An 18,701-nucleotide genomic window follows, 5' to 3' on the forward strand; every position below is an offset into this window, starting at 1 on the left:
AATTCTCCCTACCCACAGTGATTCCCAAGTGCTTCCTCATAAAAGCGGAGATGTATCGTGCCAGGAACAACGTGACCACAAGATCAATTGGTGGGAAATCTGTAGAAACTGCCTTTGTGGACAATGATGGCATCTATGACCCAGAGTGTGAGAGTGATGGAAAGTTCAAGGCTATCCAGTGTAATGGCACTGATGTGTGCTGGTGCGTCAACAGTGCTGGTGTGCGCAGAAGTGACAAGGGAGACAAGAACATCAAGTGTGAGCCCGTGGAGACCTAGTGAGTGTGTTTGTATTAGCAGAGCTGTTAACAGGATGTTCTTCTGACCGACACACCTAGTTTGAAGTGTGGTTGGAATATTAATGCTGTTTGTGGAAGGAAGCAAGACTAGTAAATTCTGACAATGCCATGTTTTCTTCTCTAGTTGGGTTCGCCTGGAACTGAAGCATAAAGCAAATGACGCAACCGTTCCTCTTGATGCTACCAAACTGAAGACGTATGTTGCAATTGATTTCTAGGGTCTTGCTGCACCATGTGAAATATGAAGTTTTGCTTTACTGATGTTACTCTTTTACAGTGGGATTGAGAATGCTTTACTGGAACGTTACAAGTTGGATAAGAAATTTGTGTCTGAGGTTAAGGTAAGAATTTGCCATTGTTATCTAACCCTTCAACTTGGTACTTGCGGTACAGAACCTAACACGACCCACCTCTTTTCCAGTATGACAAAGATGGTCGTGTCATTGTTGTGGATGTCAAAAAGCCTGAGAAAGAACGTATTACAGACCTGTCTCTCATGACTTACTACATGGAGAAGGATGTGAGTCTCGGTTCAGTTTCTTCTCTTCATATGGTGTTATGTTGTAACTTAATATGTAACAATTAATTTGTCTCTCATAGATCAAAGTTAAGCCCCTCTTTCAAGACGAAAAACCATTTGAAGTCAGTGTTGAGGGATCAAAGGTGTCCATGGAGAACATCCTGGTGTACTATGTAGATGAAGTGGCGCCCACCTTCACCATGCAGAAGCTGACTGGTGGTATCATTGCTGTCATTGTGGTGGTCAGCTTGATTGTGATTGCGGGACTTCTGGTTATGGTAAGTGGCATATATTTCAAGTTTTATTTAACTTGATGGGTGCTTGTAGTCTTAACTGTTTTTCCTCCTCTATTTAGTTCTTCCTCGCACGGCGACAGAAGGCCCAGTACAGTAAAGCACAGGTTAGTTCTCATTTCAGTATGGTCCAAACTGTGTGGGTACTTCACCAATAGAAAGCAAGCTTTTGTATTCTAACACATTTCCTTTTGTTCTTGCAGCCCAGAGAGATGGAGACCATGTCTTAAAGCTATTAATAACGTCTCATGTACCTGAGTCTGACACTGGGATGTGCCCTATGCTGAAGCTTAAACCTGCTGTACTTTTTTGCTTGTGACATTTTTCATGTTCGATAAACTAAGTGTCTGTTACATGCGGAGTACAGTTTTTGTTTTTAAATGTTTGTTACATTTTTTGCTATTTAATGAGGGCTCATTTTCAATTGGATCAACATTTTAACACTGTACAGTTTGACTTGTAAGTTTTTAATAAAATTTGTTTGTGTTTAAACGTTGTCATGCAAGTTTAGAATTCTGGCATATGGCAGATACACCAGGCATATGGTAATCTAAATCTAGTAAATCAAAGTCCTTTGAACTATAGCGCTGTATTGGTTTTGCTAAATGAAAAGGACTATCCTAGCACAAAACGATTCCTAGCTTTTGTTTCCAACCACATGATCTGTCCTTTTCAGTTCATGGCAATCAGTTGAGCTGCACCTGTTCTCTACCATACGAGATTCACCACAGAATTCAAATCTGTGATGGCAACTCGTTGAATGGGACTAGTTTTAGTGTGACTACACATTGTCCAAATCAAATAATGCAGTGTCAAGTAGACACCATTTACTTGCGCATTTCAAAAACTTTCCTGTGAATGTGAGACTTCTGATTCATTAGTCACTACAGGTAAATAACTAGAAGGATAACATGCAGTAAATGGAAAAACTATTTGCACTACAAACTGGTATGATTACGATAATACAGTAAAATATAACGATGCCAATTTTTGCAATATCACTCGGCATAACAGACTAGTTTTGTACAGTTAAAAATAACGGAAGTGGAAGCTTACTTTGGGTAATTTGAGTTACATATGGTGGCATGTGCATTATCCACTTTATTTTTTTACATAAAAGAGGATGTTTTAAATGATACAGGGCCTGTAGGGTCTAATTATACAGCACTTCAACCTGTGCGTTTGTACAAACCTTTTTTTGTTCTTTCAAAATTTAAAACAAAGTGGCTGTTTATTAACTCGAAGCTGCAGACCATTCAAGTGCAGAGAAAGACTAATAATTAAACCTGTGAGAGAGCCATGCACGGAGCGGTTTGAAATACAGGTCAAACCTGTTGCTCAAGTTTCGGCCAACAAAGTTCCTATATCATTGTGGAATGACTTATGCAAAGTTTCAACTAACAAAGACTGCAACCTCCTCCCACGAACTAGGAAGCTACTCCAATTCTGTTTTGGTTGAAGAGTTTCAGGTTTTAACAGGAACATTAATGAATGATTAATGCATTAGTAATGAAAAGCTTTCCCACACTTTCTTAGTAGAAATGGCACACATTACAACGTGTACAGCAAACACCTTGCCAAAGATGTTGATGCCTTCATTTTGTGTGATCTAATGGAATTTTTCAAGGTTTTATTGAAGCAGCCAAACAAAGTGGCACAAGTCCGAAGTCAAAACTAATCCTGACAAGAGAAATCTCCAAACAATAGCTTGGCTGGCACTCCCTTGCCTTGAATTCTTCGCCTTTTCATGTAGTTCCCCAGTATATTTCCCTGAGAAGCCTCGAGCGTTTGTTTCTCAGACTAGTTGAGACAGGTTTGGGCGGATCACATGTTGCCCTCCCCCATCCGCACTCACACCTGAGTTGGAAGTCATACAGACTCAGTCTCTGTGTTTCCATGGCAGAAAAGGAGGGATTAAATGACAAAGCCTATCAGATGAGTGTGGGTCACGGTAGGAAGGGACGTTTTCACGAGGATGGTTCACCCTCACCTGTGTTCCGGTTCACATTGTCAAGTGTTTAAAAATCACGTAATTGTGTTATTTAATTTAAAGCAATGTGCAAATAGCAGTACACTAAAAATCACTAAATTCCTATCAAACAAGTCAATATTTGGAAGGTTTTGTTACTTTGGCTTTATAGAGTATATAAGTCATCATCATAAATAGTTTTCATCAGGTGTTTGTGTAGATCACTAGATACTCGGCATTCCTGCTGTAATAATAATCTGAGTCAGGGCTGGTAAACACAGAAGGTAGAGGATGACTAAACTTGTTAGGCTACAATATTATTAAACGGGCAAATGGTTCCAAGTAACATACTGTAAGTAACTGATAAATGGATTTTAATCAGTGCAATGATGTGAGGCAGTCTGCCAGTGGAACAAGAAGTGCTCATATAAAAACAACTTTGTGCCAAATGGGAGGTTGTGACATGGGAAGAATATCTGGTTTTTAATTTCAATGGGTTGGGAAATGAAGAAAGTGTGGCAACCGAGGCAACAAAACAAAACAGTCATTTGAGTAATATGTAAAATGAGTTTGCATCTTCAGAACACTGATGACAAGAAACCAAACAATCATTCATATCCTCTACATTTTGAATCAATTATGTTACATGGCATGCAGTCATAATTCGCTGAATCTGTTGTATTCATGAGAAGTACATGAATTATAGGTACGCTGCTGTTCAACAGTTTGAAAGAAAATAATACTTTTTATTCAGGACACATTAAATTGATCCAAAAGTGATGAACAAAATATTTATATCCAATTTAAATAAATGCTGTTCTTTTTAACTTAAGCATATTAGAAAGATTTCTGAAAGATTATGTGACACTGTAGACTGGCGTAATGATGCTGATAATTCAGCTTTGCATCACAGGAATAAATTACATTTTAAAATAGTTTAAAATAGAAAATCTTTATTTTTAATTGTGCAATAATATTTCACAATATTACTGTTTTACTGTATTTTCGATTAAATAAATGCAACCTGGGTGAGCGTAAGAGATTACTGACCCCAAACTTTTGAACAGAAGTGTACTTGAATTAATTTCTTTCTACCAAAATATATATCTATTTTGAAATACATAAATTAATAAATTAGAATTTTCCTTTTTGAATAAGGGCATTTATTTAAAGCTGTATAATAGATAATAATGATAGAAAATACACTTTAGAAATAAATAAATACAATTTGCTATGACATTATATGTCATACAGTATAATGCTCTGGTACTCCGAAAAAAAATAAAATAAAAAAATAAAACAAAACCTTCCAGTTTGTTTCTCCTGCAGTGTATCTCTTTATAAATTCCACACCCCATGTTCAGTACAGCAGTACAACACAAACTCTCTAAAACACCCCTGCCATCCTACAGTACATAACTCCATGTTGACTTCTAAAGACCACACATATTTTTTTTGTAATGGACTTCCTGCTTTATCAATCCTTGCATTCTCTCGACATGCTTCAGCATGCTAACGTGAGATGAGATTTTAGCGTGGGAGGTTACATAACTCTTGTTTTACACATTCTGCGATCACAACTTGTTTTCAATTCCAGTTGAGTCAACGTCAGCAAGCCAGCACATCTCTCAGCAATGTATGGCCTGCTTCAACATGCTAACGTGAGATGAGATTTTAGCGTGGGAGGTTACATAACTCTTGTGTTACACATTCTGCGATCACAACTTGTTTTCAATTCCAGTTGAGTCAACGTCAGCAAGCCAGCACATCTCTCAGCAATGTATGGCCTACATATGTAGTGTACCTGATATAATGATAGAAGGAAACGTGTTTACGTAGTGTTTTGAGTTTATATATTTGTTTCAAAAGAGATTGTTGGTAAAGCCTAAAAACTAAACCCAAGTGTTTGGGTGAATCTCATGAAAAGTCTCAAAGAACAGTTCTGGCCACAAGTTATTATTGTTATTTTTTGCTTATGGAAAAATTAAGATCCTTTGACATTTTCATGACAATAATGCACATTTCAACCAAAAATTACATTACAAGAATGCATAATGAAAATTACAAAACAATACTGTACAAAATACTGTCTACTTATAAAAATCTGCATAAATTAATAAATGAAACCGTGTTTTGTACAGTATTGTTGCTTTTTTGAATATATATATATATATATATATATATATATATGAAAATTGAGAATACCATTGAGAATGTGCATTACAAAACTCAAAAAGTACAATGTCTGGACAAAATATGTTAATGACAATTTGGTGGAAAATGTCATAAAAATGTCACAATGCAAAAAAAAAAAAAGTAATACATTTCATTTTCATATGCACAGTAATATTTATTTTTTATTATTTACGGGGATCTCATCCGTTTTAATGTTGAGAACTACTGTCAGCCATGTCACCCTCAGCCCCAACAGGAAGTATTAGATGATTTAAAGAGATTTCCAAATTCTCTTTGATGTGAACCAGTATATTGTAAATATGGTTTTTTGGACACTAGCCAGGGATTTTGATCAGCTGAGAATGGACTGACATACTGTATATCCTGAGTGAACACCACCACATACTGTACGGGCCACTTAAAGGAGGGTGGGTGCTTTGCTGGGTCTGCAGGCGGCTGGAGGAGTCTTGCTCCTCGAATCCTTGTTCTTCATCTCTCCAGATAGAGCCAGCAGCAGGGCTGGGGCCGACAGGTGGTGCGCTGCTGCTTTTTGTTGTTGTGTGCAGTTAATGTAGCTGGTTATGAGCAACGTCGTGTCTCGAACCTGAACAACACAAAGAAAGCAGAGAAATGCTGTTCACGCTTTGGAAAATGCATGTTTGCTGCTGCGGGATTTCAATTCTCTAGCAGCGTATGCAATGTTAGCTGACATCATCTAATGTTTCTACATAGCAAACAGAAGTACTCATCAGTCTGTGTGTTTCTGTGTACTTTGGTGTGTGTTCTCTCTATGTGTAAAAGAGAATATAAGTACACCAATGTTCAAAAGTTAGTAAGATTTTTAAAAAATGTTTTTGAATATCGTCTCATATTCTCAGCCAGGCTGCATTTATTTGATCAAAACACTGTAAAACAGTGATGTGAAATATTATAACAATTTAAAATAACTGTTCTATTTGAATTCATTTTAAAATGTAATTTATTCCTGTGATGCAAAGCTGTATTTTCAGCATCATTACTCCAGTCTTCAGTGTCACATGATCCTTCAGAAATCTTTCTAATATGATGATTTGCTGCTCAAGAATCATTTCTTATTATTATCATCAATGTTGAAAACAGTTGTGCTGCTTAATATTTTTGCGGAAACCATGATATACTGTATATATCCCCCACAGCATTCTTAAAGGGATACTCTACCCAAAAAATGTAAATTATTTACTCATATTTACTCATCATTATTTACTCAATACCTCCACTTGTTCCCAACCTGTATTAATTTCTTTTTTCTGTTGAACACAAAAGAAGACATTCTGAAGAATGTTGGTAACCAAACAGTTGACGGTAGCCATTGTAGTATGGAAAAAAAATACTATGGAAGTAAATGGCTACCATCAACTATTTGGTTTGGAACAAGTACAGGGTGAGTAAATGATGATAGAATTTTTATTTTTGGGTGAACTATACCTTTAACTGAATAGAAAGTTAAAAACAAAAACTTGAAATATATATTTTTTTGTAACATTATAGAAGTCTTTACAATGACCCTTGATCAATTTAATGTTTTTGCTGAATAATAATAATAAAAAAAAAAAATGTAAACGGTAAACTTTACTGTTTACATAAAAAAACAAAAATTAATTAAATAAGTAAAACCTGAATATTTAATTTAATTTTTTTTTTACACAAATTACAACTGTCCCACAGTTGTCATTTCCACATCAACAAAAACAAAAAGACTCATTTAAGACAACACAGTACCTACGTACCTTTGACGGGGCCATAGCAAACAGATGCTTGTCTGTAGACTTATCTTTGGATGTGCTGGTGCCAGAACTCAGAGTTACTACCAGCATAAAGTCCTGACCACATGCTCCAAATGCAACAATGCTTTTATAAGGGTAGGATGCCAGGAGTTTCTAGAAAACACATGATGAAAACTCATTTTAGCTCTTCACTAACGATATGAAGTATTTTGAAATAACATGAAACTCTGAAGAGAATGTGTTCCCTTACTACAGAGTTGAACTCTAGCATGTTAACTCCATCTTCATGTACTGCCAGCCAAACACGCACGTTCTTCTGTGGAGATGGAGCTACAGGCTTTCTCTACAAGGAGAAAAACAGTGAGATTAAGAAACAATAATGCCACTTTTTTGAGTATTTAAATATAGAAAAAATTGTACACATCACATTTAGCCTTAGAGGGACACTCGCCTCAGCCTCAAATAGTTTGGCTCCAAAAAATGACCACTTGCGAGCCACTGTCAGGTAGATTCGTATGCACTCTGATGAACTCCGACCCCTCAGAGAAGCCCATCGGGTAGAGAGCCTCTGCAGCAACAGCCTGAGAACGTATGTATGAACATATGTATGTAAGATGGCCAAACAGATTCTTTGTGTTCATATTTGAGTTTATGTCACAGGAGGCATAAATACCTTATTTGTTCCTCAATGCAGGTGTGTCGGTAATGTTTCGGGTAGAAGCGCTCTAGAACCTGTTTTAGGGTCTGGTTAGATTTAGTCTGTGCAGCTCCTGAACCACCTGGACTACTAAATGGACGCTCAAAGTCTCCATACTCCACCTGCATGACACAAAAAAATTATGTTTACTTAAGTAAATGAAGCCTATCTTAGGACCATTAAGTTATTTTGGATAATGACATTATTTCTCTGACAATTAAGCACATTTCTCCCCAAATTATCATCACTGTAATGTGCTATTACTAATGTGCTATAATGTTGCATTACGGAAATGAAAATTATGTAAACACACACACACATACACACACACACACGCTCCCTCAGCTCCACCATTACTAAAATAATTATTAATAGAATCCTTTTAGAACCATAATATGTAAATTCTGTTTGATTCCCATCCCATTCCTATAAAAATAAATTGCTTACAGCATCTCCATAGAAAAAGAGCTCAATTTTAGGTAATTAGGCTCAATTTTAATTTCTCTGTCATCACATTTAATTACATTTTTTTAAGTATACATCCGTAGAAGAAAGTTAAGATGTGTCGCTGTGGTCGATGTGTCAGACGAGAGGGTGTGACGTTGAAGAAATGTAGTAGGCTGTTTAATTCATTGACAAAGAGAGGTAAAATATACCCTGAACATGATCTTGACAGGTTTGTGAGATGCACTAATATTCTGAGGAGCAGCACTGTGTACCTGAGCAAGCAGGGCGGCCATTTCTAAAGCAAGCTCTTTGTTAACAGGGAAGTGACCAGCAGTAATTTCCTCATTTGTTTGGTACGCCAGAAGCAAACGCTCTCTCTCGGTCTCCCCTCTCATCTGCTGGGAGAAGTATAACCTAAAGGAAACAAACTAGCAGTTAGTCACAAATTACAGCCTTTTGGAGATAGCCATCTTGCTTATGTTCTGTTTAAGAGTCTGCTCTCTACCGGTTCTTATAAGTGAGCTTCACTGTCCTGGCATTCTCTGATTTCCCTGCGTGCTGCTCCTTCGAGGCTTGCTCCCATTTTGAAATAATGTCACAGATCTGAGGACACAGCACATTTTGTGAAGATAAAGACAGTTAGAAAGTACAGTTTCTAAAATAATAAGAATGTTTTTGTGTGTGTCTGACCTTCAGGTGTCCCTGAAGACAGTGCTCAAGGTCTTTGCCAGTGGGGTCATCAGAATAAAGGCTGAAACCAGACTGGCCGGTTTTCCTCATGCCCGTGTCCTGGTTCAGCTGACTCTGAAACTCCTCCACTGTTGTTGAAGCATCAAAACTAACAACCTGATACATAAAGACTGTTAGCTTAGACAGACAGATGGTGTATTACCTGTTGTTTGTTATGTCATTTTGTAAGAAACAGTTCACCCAAAATGAAAGTTCTCACATCATTTAACCACCTTCATGATATTCTAAACTGTTATTTTTGTTCCATGGAATATATAAATAAGAACATCTGATTCCCACACTTTTTGGCAATACATTTGTATGATGTTTCCAGTTTTTCATGGCTATTGGATGAGGATTTCTATTTAATAGTTTTACAGAGTTGTGTGGATCAATACATTTTTTTTTTCCTTAAAAGGAATTTATACTTTTACTCAGCAAGGATGTAATAAATTGATTAAAAGTGACAGTACAGAGAAAAGATTTACATTTTAATAATAGTTTCAAATAATCCAGAAAAAAAGTATCAGAACTGTTTTCAATAATAATATATATATTTTTTTTTTTTGAGAATCAAATCAGCATATTCGGATGATTTCTGAAGGATCATGTGACACCGAAGACTGGAGTAATGATGCTGAAAATTCAGCTTTGCATCACAGGAATAAAATACATTTAAAAATATATTCAAATAGAAAATAGTTATTTTAAATTGTAAAAAAAAAAGAAAAAAACATTCACGGTATTGTTGTTTTTACTGTATTTTTGATCAAATAAATGCAGCCTTGGTGAGCAGAAGAGATCAAAAACATTTTAAAAAATCTTACAGATCCTAAACTTTCGATAAGTAGTCTAGCATTTTGTTAAATGAATAAATTTGAACAATTATACTCCAATAAGCTCTTACAAGAGTCAGCACTTACAAAGAGAAATATTTTTTTTTAGAGCTGAGTATAACTTGAAAAAACAAATATCCATTTTCACTGTAATAAATTCCTCATTACATTTTAATACATTAAAATTCCCTGATATGTCCAAATTTTACATGACCATGGGAATCCTTTTTAAAGAATCTGCACACAGCTGTTTTCTATAAATTTATGCATTTTGCAGAAGCTGAAAAGCAGATTTTGCATTCCCTGGGTAGTGAACCCAAGACGTTGTTGTTGTTGTTAATGTCATGCATTACCATTCAAGCTACAGCAAAAGCACACGATGATTCATAAAGACCTCTTCAAAATGTCCAATAAACAGTTTTAAGTCATCCATCGAATGTCTCAGATGACTTGGAATATAGCGCACAATTAAAATGAACTACTTTTATAATAGTTTCATAGTATTTTTTTGTCCTTTTTGCTCCATATTATTGAAAAGAGCTGCAAGAAGATGTAGAAGAACATCAGGATGAGTAAATAATGACAGATTGTTCATTTCTAAATGAACTGTTCTTTCATCATAAGCCTGATTTGAATATGTGTGCACCTGGTAGGTGTTGTTAAGGAAGTGTACAGGCACACTGAAGGGCAAAGAGTGATGATAAGGGTTCCTGAGTAAGATTGATAGGATCTCCATTCGTGACGACCGGGCTTGCCGATCCCCCTTCTGCTGCGTCCGCTCCAGTGAGCGCTGACAGTAAATGGCATACTTTCCCACTTCCGTCCTGGGGAAAAAAAGCAGAGACTGAGTGACTGTGGGATGTGCTTCCAGGAATGCTAAGGCATAGATTCGGTTTTGATTTACCTCGAATCTCCGTGTCTTTTGAGGTGAACCTGCAAATACCACAGAATAGGGGGTGTGGGCAGGAAAAGGCCGACACACAAAGCCAGGAACTGCCATCCCTGTGTTACAGTAAATGGAAACAAGTCAAGACATCTCCTTGTGGCTTCAATCCCAAGATGAGGACAAACACAAAACAAAACAAAACAAAACAAAACAAAACAAAACAAAACCAATCACTCCCTCTAGTGGTGTGTGTTCACATCGCAAGTATCATCTGACCTGCAGTGGTTCCGGCGGTCCGTGTGGCTGCCCCTTGCGTGTCTGTTTGATAAGCTGGCAGTAGATCTCGTTCTGTAGCTCTGAGTGGGTGAGACACACTTGTAGTGCACACTGGGCAAGAGTCACGTGATAATCTATGGCTGGAGTGTCAATGGCCACGTTAATGAAGAGCTGACATGTCTGTAAAGAAAGGAAAAGGATCGTTTCTGCCTGTTTTTTGGTGGGTTATTCCCTCCAAATGTGTAATAAATGAAGACGTATAACCTTAAAGAGCTTGATGGCTTCAGTTTGTAGAGCCTGTGAAGGAAGGGTGGTGAGTGGAGATGACAGTCCTTCCTTAGTGAAGCACAGCGTCGGGTGTCTCCAGAGTTGAGACCCTGAGAAACAACGGGACAAATGTGGACATTAAATTGTTTGTATATAGCTACAGTTTAAAAGGGCAGCATGGGGTTGAAGTAAACAAGTTGAGAATAAACTGAATTTATGATATAATGTTTGCCATGCTTATATTTTAATAATATATGTCAAATCAGTCTCAGCCTCAAGCAGCACACCCACACGCCACAGTGCTTTCATTTAGAAGTGTTTACCACAGCACAAATGCTTGGGGCCCCAGAGATTTGGGGGGGCCCCTGCTGGCTATAAGCAACTGAATAAACCACTTAGTTACTGCATCTTTTTTTACATTACAGTCTTGTTGGCTTATAGTTTATGTAACCGCATGAAAATGAAAACAGAAAAAGATACACTTAAACTTAGTTCTTAAATCTTTTGACTCCAAGGCCCCCCATTATCCAAACAATATTTAAAGAGCTGAATGTTCTTCAGAATTCCCTCTCTTTTTAACCAATTTACACAACTTTTCCAGTTGTTCATCATTTACTGAATAAAGGTTAAGAATAAAAAATTTTAAGAATATTTTTAGAACAATTTCTACTCAATAAAATATTTTAGAGTGTGGCGTAACGACACTGTATATTCATTATAAATATGCCTGTACTGTATATCAGCTGTCATCCAACTAACTGAAACCGGTGCTACTTTTGCAGGGTATATACAGGAATCATGGAGTTAAATTTAATACCTTTTAAGACCTTTTTTTAAAACTCTGTCCATACATTTTAAGACCTCATCGCCACTTCAAGGTTTAACCGGTTACATCGGCGACACTTTAACTTACATTTACTATAAAGAATATAATAGAAGATAGCACAACTGAACAGTCTTAGTTTGTGATAACTCCTTATCAATACAGCATAATTCATAAGGGTGGGAACGAAGCATAAGAGAATTAATTGAGTGACTAACCCAATGCAAGGTTTATTAGAAAGAGAAACCAGAAACAAGAATTAGACCAATAAACAAAACAATTGACAAAACTGCTCGATTATGGCAAAAATCATAATCACGATTATTTAGCATGATCATGAGTGGGCCACATGATCAAAATGATTTATTTAAAGATAGCAATATATATAAAATACATATATTTTCTGTAAATAAGGTTGCTATGACATCTAGATTTTAGAGACATTTAGAGATTTAGAGAAATTTCACAATTCTCAATACCACAGCAGAATACTAGGGGAACTAATATTAGTAAAAAACAAACAAACAAAAAAAAGTCCTAAAAAATGATTGAAAATAATTTTAAAAATCAATAATAAAAAAAGCAAAGGACAAATACAATTGAAAAAATAGATACAAATGAAACAGTGCTTTACGTTTTTTATGCAAGTCTAAAGTATTCAGCTAACAGCATAACAGGTGGCATGTCTTCCCCTTATATGTACTTTATGAGTCTGATGTGAGACATTCCACCACAATTAAATATATGAAATGAATGCAGATGTGAGACTTTTACCTGGATCTCCCTCTATGCTGAGCAGTTTACCAACCAGCTGCTCGAACTCAGTCCCCACCTGCCCCACTGCGTTGCCCGCGGCCACAGACAGATGGAAAAGCCAGGCCGTCTACAGGACAGGAACACACACAGACAGGCAACAATGACGTTTTGTTTCACCCTACCCAAACATTTCAGATTATCTTTGAATATATTCCTTTTCTGTGCTGTGATGAAATTAGATCCTTTGTTAAAAAGAAGTAGACATACTAAAAGCATGAGTACTATGGAAATAATATACATAAAAAAATATATAATTAAGTGCAAACTCAATATAATATTTTCAGACAGTTAATTGCGCGTAATTTACAATGAAATTAAAAATGATTAAAGTTTAAATTTATATAAAATGCAATTAGCTGAAATTAATAGCACTTTTTGACCCACTTAAGTAGGACTGAAGTATATGTTTATATGTAATTTCATAATTACTTTTATTGTTTTTGAAATATGGATAAAGTGTACTGCTGAATGTTCTGACAAGCATTTAAGGTCAAATAAAGTATACTTTAATGTCATTTCTATTGAAACAAGTATGTCATTTGTTTACTTTTTTAATTTCTATATAAATATATTTGATGTATTTAAATATGTGACTCTGGACCACAAAACCAGTGTTAAAGGAACACTCCACTATTTTTGAAAATAGGCTCATTTTCCAACTCCCCTAGAGTTAAACAGTTGAGTTTTACCGTTTTCGAATCCATTCAGCCGATCTCTGGGTCTGGCGGTAGCACTTTTAGCTGTAGCTTAGCATAGATCATTGAATCTGATTAGACCGTTAGCATCTCGCTCAAAAATGACCAAAGAGTTTCGATACTTTTCCTATTTAAAACTTGACTCTTCTGTAGTTACATCGTCTACTAAGACCGACGGAAAATGAAAAGTTGCGATTTTCTAGGTCGATATGGCTAGGAACTATACTCTCATTCCGGCGTAATAATCAAGGAACTTTGCTGCCGTACCATGGGTGCAGCAGGCGCAATGATATTACGCAGCGCCTGAAAATAGTCCCCAGCGGCTAGGAACTATACTCTCATTCCGGCGTAATAATCAAGGAACCTTGCTGCCGTACCATGGGTGCAGCAGGCGCTGCATATTACGCAGCACCTGAAAATAGGCTTATTGGAAGTTACCTAGCTGGGGACGGTAAAACTCAACTGTTTAACTCTAGGAGAGTTGGAAAATGAGCCTATTTTCAAAAAATAGTGGCGTGTTCCTTTAAGTCACTGGGGTATATTTGTAGCAATAGCCAAAAATACATTGTATGGGTCAAAATTATTGATGTTTCTTTTATGCCAAAAATCATTAGGATATTAAGTAAAGATGAAGATGTTCCATGAAGATATTTTGTAAATTTCCTACAGTAAATATATTAAAACGTAATTTTTGATTAGTAATGTGCATTGCTAAGAACTTCATTTGGACAACTTTAAAGATGATTTTCTCAATATTTAGATTTTTTTGCACCCTCAGATTCCAGATTTTCAAATAGTTGTACCCTTATGACTGGTTTTGTGGTCCAGGGTCACATATATTTAAATGACACATTTGTAATGATGGAGTTATAATTTAGTACATTTAAAATATATTAACTTCAAATGTAATACTGAACAACACTACAGTTAAAATTATAATCAAGACTTTACATGTGCTTTAGTATGTTAGTCAACACATCAAAATAAGTGTACTTCTTTAAAACGTGAGAAAAGATTATTAAAACAATGATTTAAAATGTACTAAAACTAATTTGACATTATTACGAAGTAGATGTTTAAAGTGTACTTAAGTGTGTTAAGAAACATAGTTTTACATTTTTATTTCATTGATATTATATTATGTGCAAGTACAGTTTTTTTTTAAATATACGTTTAAGATTTGAAGTACACATTCAATACAATGAAGTACACTTCTTTTTCAAAAGGGATGCACAACAGGTATTTGTGGTTCTATTTTAATATTACAACTTGCCTACCTTCTCATGAGGCGAGTCGATGAGCAGGTATGCTGGGTCCTGACTCACTGACTGAATGGAGAGGGTGTACTGAGCAGAGACTTCAGCTACGTCACATGACTTCTGCACTTCCTCCACACGAGCCTCCCACAGTTTGATCTGACCCAGAGGAAACTGGGTAGGGAAATACATTATTAGTGCATGGACACATACAGAAGTCCTGTGCAGGATGACTGTGATTTAATGAGACAGAAGACCTTGTCCTCTTGATTTCTGAAGTAGTAGAGAGTTTTCCCAAACAGCTCACACCACACATGCTTAGAGTAGCCATATTTCACCTTAAAGAGTCAGAGACAAACATGTTACAAACAGCTACAATATGATATGCATTATACCTGTTCTTTCAAACTTTCCATTCATCAAAGAATAAACCTTTTCACAGTTTCCACAAAACTACTAAGCAGCAACTGTTTTCAGCATTGATAATAATGAAACATGTTTCTTGAGCATCAAATCAGCATATCTGAATGATTTCTGAAGGATCACGTGACACTGAAAATCAGATGTCCTTTCATAACAGGCTGTGCGTCAGGGTGAGTGAAGAGCGGACTCGCAGCTTTGATTCTCAGGATGCTCTGCAGGACCCTCAGCCACTCCTCCAGGAGGTTTGGGGAATCTGCCTTCAGATTACACACGCTCTTACCTGTCACCACCTGAAGGGACACAACATTAACACGGACAGTCATGTGAAATAATCTGAGACGTTTGAACAAACTCTCTCTCTCACACACGCGCTTTACCTGAAGCATCTGTTTGCCATCACCACGTGCTATAGTGCTACACGCATTCAGCTCAATCTGACCTTGGGGTTTACGGATTACGTCACTCTAGGAAAGAAAATCAAAGCACCACAGGAAATGCAGGAAACAAAGAACATAAAGTAATATGAAAAAAATGAAAAATCAAGAACAAGACGATATCATTAATATGAGAACTTTATGAAAGAAATAAAGAATAAAACAGAACAACAAAAATAAAATGAGATACATGAGCTAAACTGACTGGTGATTTGTAGTAGAGAAGCTCCCCGTCCTTCAGAACAAACCAGTGCCTCTTCCACGTTTTCTTCCATGTCTTGACCATCTTGAGCAGGTATCCAGACTTCTCCATAGACTCCTGGAACACAACACATTCTCATTTGGTCTGGCAGCTGTGACTAACTGAGAAGCACAAGTGTGTGTGTGTGTGTGTGTGTGTGTGTATGCGTCTTACACTTTTGCCGTTGTCACTGCTGGAGGAGCAGGTCTTTGGCAGTTTGTTTTCAGGTTCAGAGCACTCAGTGTCAGTGGAGTAAGCATCAGGAGGGATGGCGTAGTCACTCTCAGATGTCATAGAAGACAATGACACAGCTGAGAAAAACACAACACGTTCAGTGACTGAGGGTGTGTGTGTGTGTTGGGCCCTATAAAATCCATTTTATTTTATTCTTACCCAAATTCTGTGTGTTCCATTTGAGTTTTTCTGGATTCTCTTTTAATAGGCTAATTTATTCGGCAAAAAACATGTCTAATCAATTTAATTTATAAAACGTTAACAGTTTAATCTTCTGAAATGAAATCAAATGAAAATAAGAGTTACTAGTTAAAATCTAAAACTACATAAATGTATGTTACTTAAAATAAACTTGAACTGAAATAAAATATAATATAAAAAACAAAAACATTAAACTTATTTTAATTTAGCTAGTTGCCAAGGCAAAATTTCTCATAATTAAAAGTGAAATACAACTTAATAAAACTATATAGTTTACTAGTCACAGACACTAGGTTATATCACAATTTGAATTTGATCCATTTTATAGCTCTACTTTTGATTAACTAATCAAAAAATGTCAAATTCCATGACATTCCATGTTATACTGTAAATTTCATTTTTATGACTGGATTCTGCATCATGGAAACCATAAGGACTATTTTGTAGATGCTTTTCCACCACTTGTAACCAACACATTTCACTGACTTCTCCATGAATTCTCCAGTCCTGCACGATTATTATTACTTTACAGAGATTACACTCATAAAGTATAAATATTTTAGAGCAACTTCTATTTATTACATACTATGGTTGAGGTTCTTGCTCAGAGGTACAGTGGTGATAAATTGCTACTTCCAGGGTTGGAACTTGCAGGTTCTTGGTAACTAACACTGATCTACACCACCATCACATGACGTGTGTACCTCTCTTAAGGGAGCCGGGGCTTTCATGGCTGCTCATCTTGTGTGATTCTGATTCAGAGGTCTGGGAGTTCTCCTCCTCTCCAGAGTTAGACTGACACTCCTCCGAACTGTCCTCCTCCTCAGAACTAGACGACTCCTCAGAGAACTGACCATTGCTTAACAAAGTCGCCTTCTGTGAGAGTAAAAAGAAATGCTGCATTCATAAAAATGTAATTAGAAGATTTCCTACTATTACTGATAGACGTGCAGACTCTTATGCAAATAAACAGTCATTTTGAAACTGAACACTGCCGAGAATCAGGGTCTTATGGTGAGACACACACACACACACACACACACACACACACACACACAGATTCCTACCCCTTTGAGTATGGTGAAGACAGGTGTGCTTGTGTTCCTGTAGATGAGGGATGTGTAGAGCATGTAGGCAGGGCATGAGAATGGGTGGGAGGAGTCTAGAAGAGGAGGATTGGACATAAGTAGGTTGTAAGTAAATGCACAATATGATTTGGGCAAGTAGGAAATGTTCCTTGATTACTTTGTTGGTCCTGGACCAATATTAACATTGCAACAATCACTGGCCAAACCCGATTCAATAAGCATAAACTAAAACTATAAATCCTAAAATCAGAAGGATTATAGTAGATAAAAACATTTGAACAGCTAATGCAGGAACATGCAAATGCCATATAAATGCTATTATGTTTTTTCTTTTCTTTTCTTTTGCTATTTGCACAAATGGGAGCATAAAACATATATTTGTTGTAGTTTCCATTCATCACTATAGACGTTCACCAAACTATGACAACTTCTGCTTCTGAGAACCCTGGAAATGTGAAAAGGCTCCATGGACAGAAATGCATAACACAGGTTTGGATTTTTCCTTAAAGGGGTCATGAACCAAGAAATCAAATTTCCCTTGATCTTTTGACATCTAACAGGTCTGTGTACTATAAATACATCCTGTAGGCTTCAGAATTAAAACTTTTTTGTTAGTTCAAAAACAGCTTTTATTGAAACCAAGCCGCAAAACGACTTGTTTTGGAATTTGTCACATTATGACATCACAGTGCGGCGAAAAGACCACCTTCTGCAGAAGATGATCAATGCCTATTTCTATTGCCTCTTTAGCCCCACCTACTGATTCACGCATGTAGCAGGAGGAAGGAAATACTAGAGAGATGCAAACACAGGATTACTCCATCAACAAAACCACAGAGACGCCTCCGAGGATTATAACATGCTGTGTAGTCTACGTTGTGAAAAAACACAGTTCCTTGTGATCCTAATAAAGCTGTGGACACACTACACGACTAGTTAAAACATTCTAAGACTGAACTCAACCCACTTAAAGACTGTTTACATCGACTGGAGCAAATTCTAGTCTTTGACAGTCAGAGACGAGCACAAACCTAATGACTGAGGCAGTCCACTGCACTACACACTTAACGACTGGCGAGTCATGACTGGACAAATTTTGCCAAACCAAAAAAAACAAAAACCCCAAAAACTCACAATCTCACAAGAACAACACCGGTGCTTTTATTTAATTCTTGAAACACTAAAGGTTCATTTTACTTTTCTTAGTTTGTGCTTAATATAACAGAAAACATTTGCTTTCCTGCTGTGTTGGTGTTGCTCAGGGCCGGACTGGGACGCAATTTCAGGCCGGGAAATCTCACACTCATCCAGGCCACACAGAAAAAAAGGGGCCA

General features: G+C 36.7%; 2 protein-coding genes across 3 annotated transcripts in view; one reads left to right on the plus strand and one right to left on the minus strand.

Moving 5' to 3' along the window:
• Positions 1–1,603, plus strand: part of epcam (epithelial cell adhesion molecule) — an 18,112-nt gene extending 16,509 nt beyond the window's left edge. For both annotated transcript variants that reach the window (XM_016473862.1, XM_016473861.1), the window contains exons 8-10: positions 899–1,096; positions 1,174–1,218; positions 1,315–1,603. In XM_016473862.1, coding sequence (XP_016329348.1) covers positions 899–1,096; positions 1,174–1,218; positions 1,315–1,341 — 270 coding nt within the window. In that variant the 3' untranslated portion in view covers positions 1,342–1,603. The remainder of the gene's footprint in view (positions 1–898; positions 1,097–1,173; positions 1,219–1,314) is intronic.
• A 3,726-nt stretch (positions 1,604–5,329) lies between these two features.
• The window catches only part of plekhh2 (pleckstrin homology domain containing, family H (with MyTH4 domain) member 2), a 39,819-nt gene continuing 26,447 nt past the window's right edge, over positions 5,330–18,701 (minus strand). Inside the window, exons 11-31 of the mRNA XM_016473863.1 lie at positions 17,347–17,441; positions 16,984–17,155; positions 16,019–16,155; positions 15,809–15,922; positions 15,547–15,633; positions 15,298–15,459; positions 15,004–15,084; positions 14,768–14,920; positions 12,754–12,862; positions 11,154–11,266; positions 10,890–11,069; positions 10,632–10,729; positions 10,374–10,551; positions 8,853–9,008; positions 8,668–8,765; positions 8,435–8,576; positions 7,692–7,837; positions 7,470–7,599; positions 7,269–7,361; positions 7,022–7,171; positions 5,330–5,859 (exon numbers count right to left, since the gene is read on the minus strand). Coding sequence (XP_016329349.1) covers positions 5,674–5,859; positions 7,022–7,171; positions 7,269–7,361; positions 7,470–7,599; positions 7,692–7,837; positions 8,435–8,576; positions 8,668–8,765; positions 8,853–9,008; positions 10,374–10,551; positions 10,632–10,729; positions 10,890–11,069; positions 11,154–11,266; positions 12,754–12,862; positions 14,768–14,920; positions 15,004–15,084; positions 15,298–15,459; positions 15,547–15,633; positions 15,809–15,922; positions 16,019–16,155; positions 16,984–17,155; positions 17,347–17,441 — 2,780 coding nt within the window. The 3' untranslated portion in view covers positions 5,330–5,673. The remainder of the gene's footprint in view (positions 5,860–7,021; positions 7,172–7,268; positions 7,362–7,469; positions 7,600–7,691; positions 7,838–8,434; positions 8,577–8,667; positions 8,766–8,852; positions 9,009–10,373; positions 10,552–10,631; positions 10,730–10,889; positions 11,070–11,153; positions 11,267–12,753; positions 12,863–14,767; positions 14,921–15,003; positions 15,085–15,297; positions 15,460–15,546; positions 15,634–15,808; positions 15,923–16,018; positions 16,156–16,983; positions 17,156–17,346; positions 17,442–18,701) is intronic.

Source organism: Sinocyclocheilus anshuiensis, unplaced genomic scaffold, assembly GCF_001515605.1.
Source record: "Sinocyclocheilus anshuiensis isolate Anshui unplaced genomic scaffold, SAMN03320099.WGS_v1.1 scaffold536, whole genome shotgun sequence".
In the NCBI taxonomy this organism is placed as follows: domain Eukaryota; kingdom Metazoa; phylum Chordata; class Actinopteri; order Cypriniformes; family Cyprinidae; genus Sinocyclocheilus; species Sinocyclocheilus anshuiensis.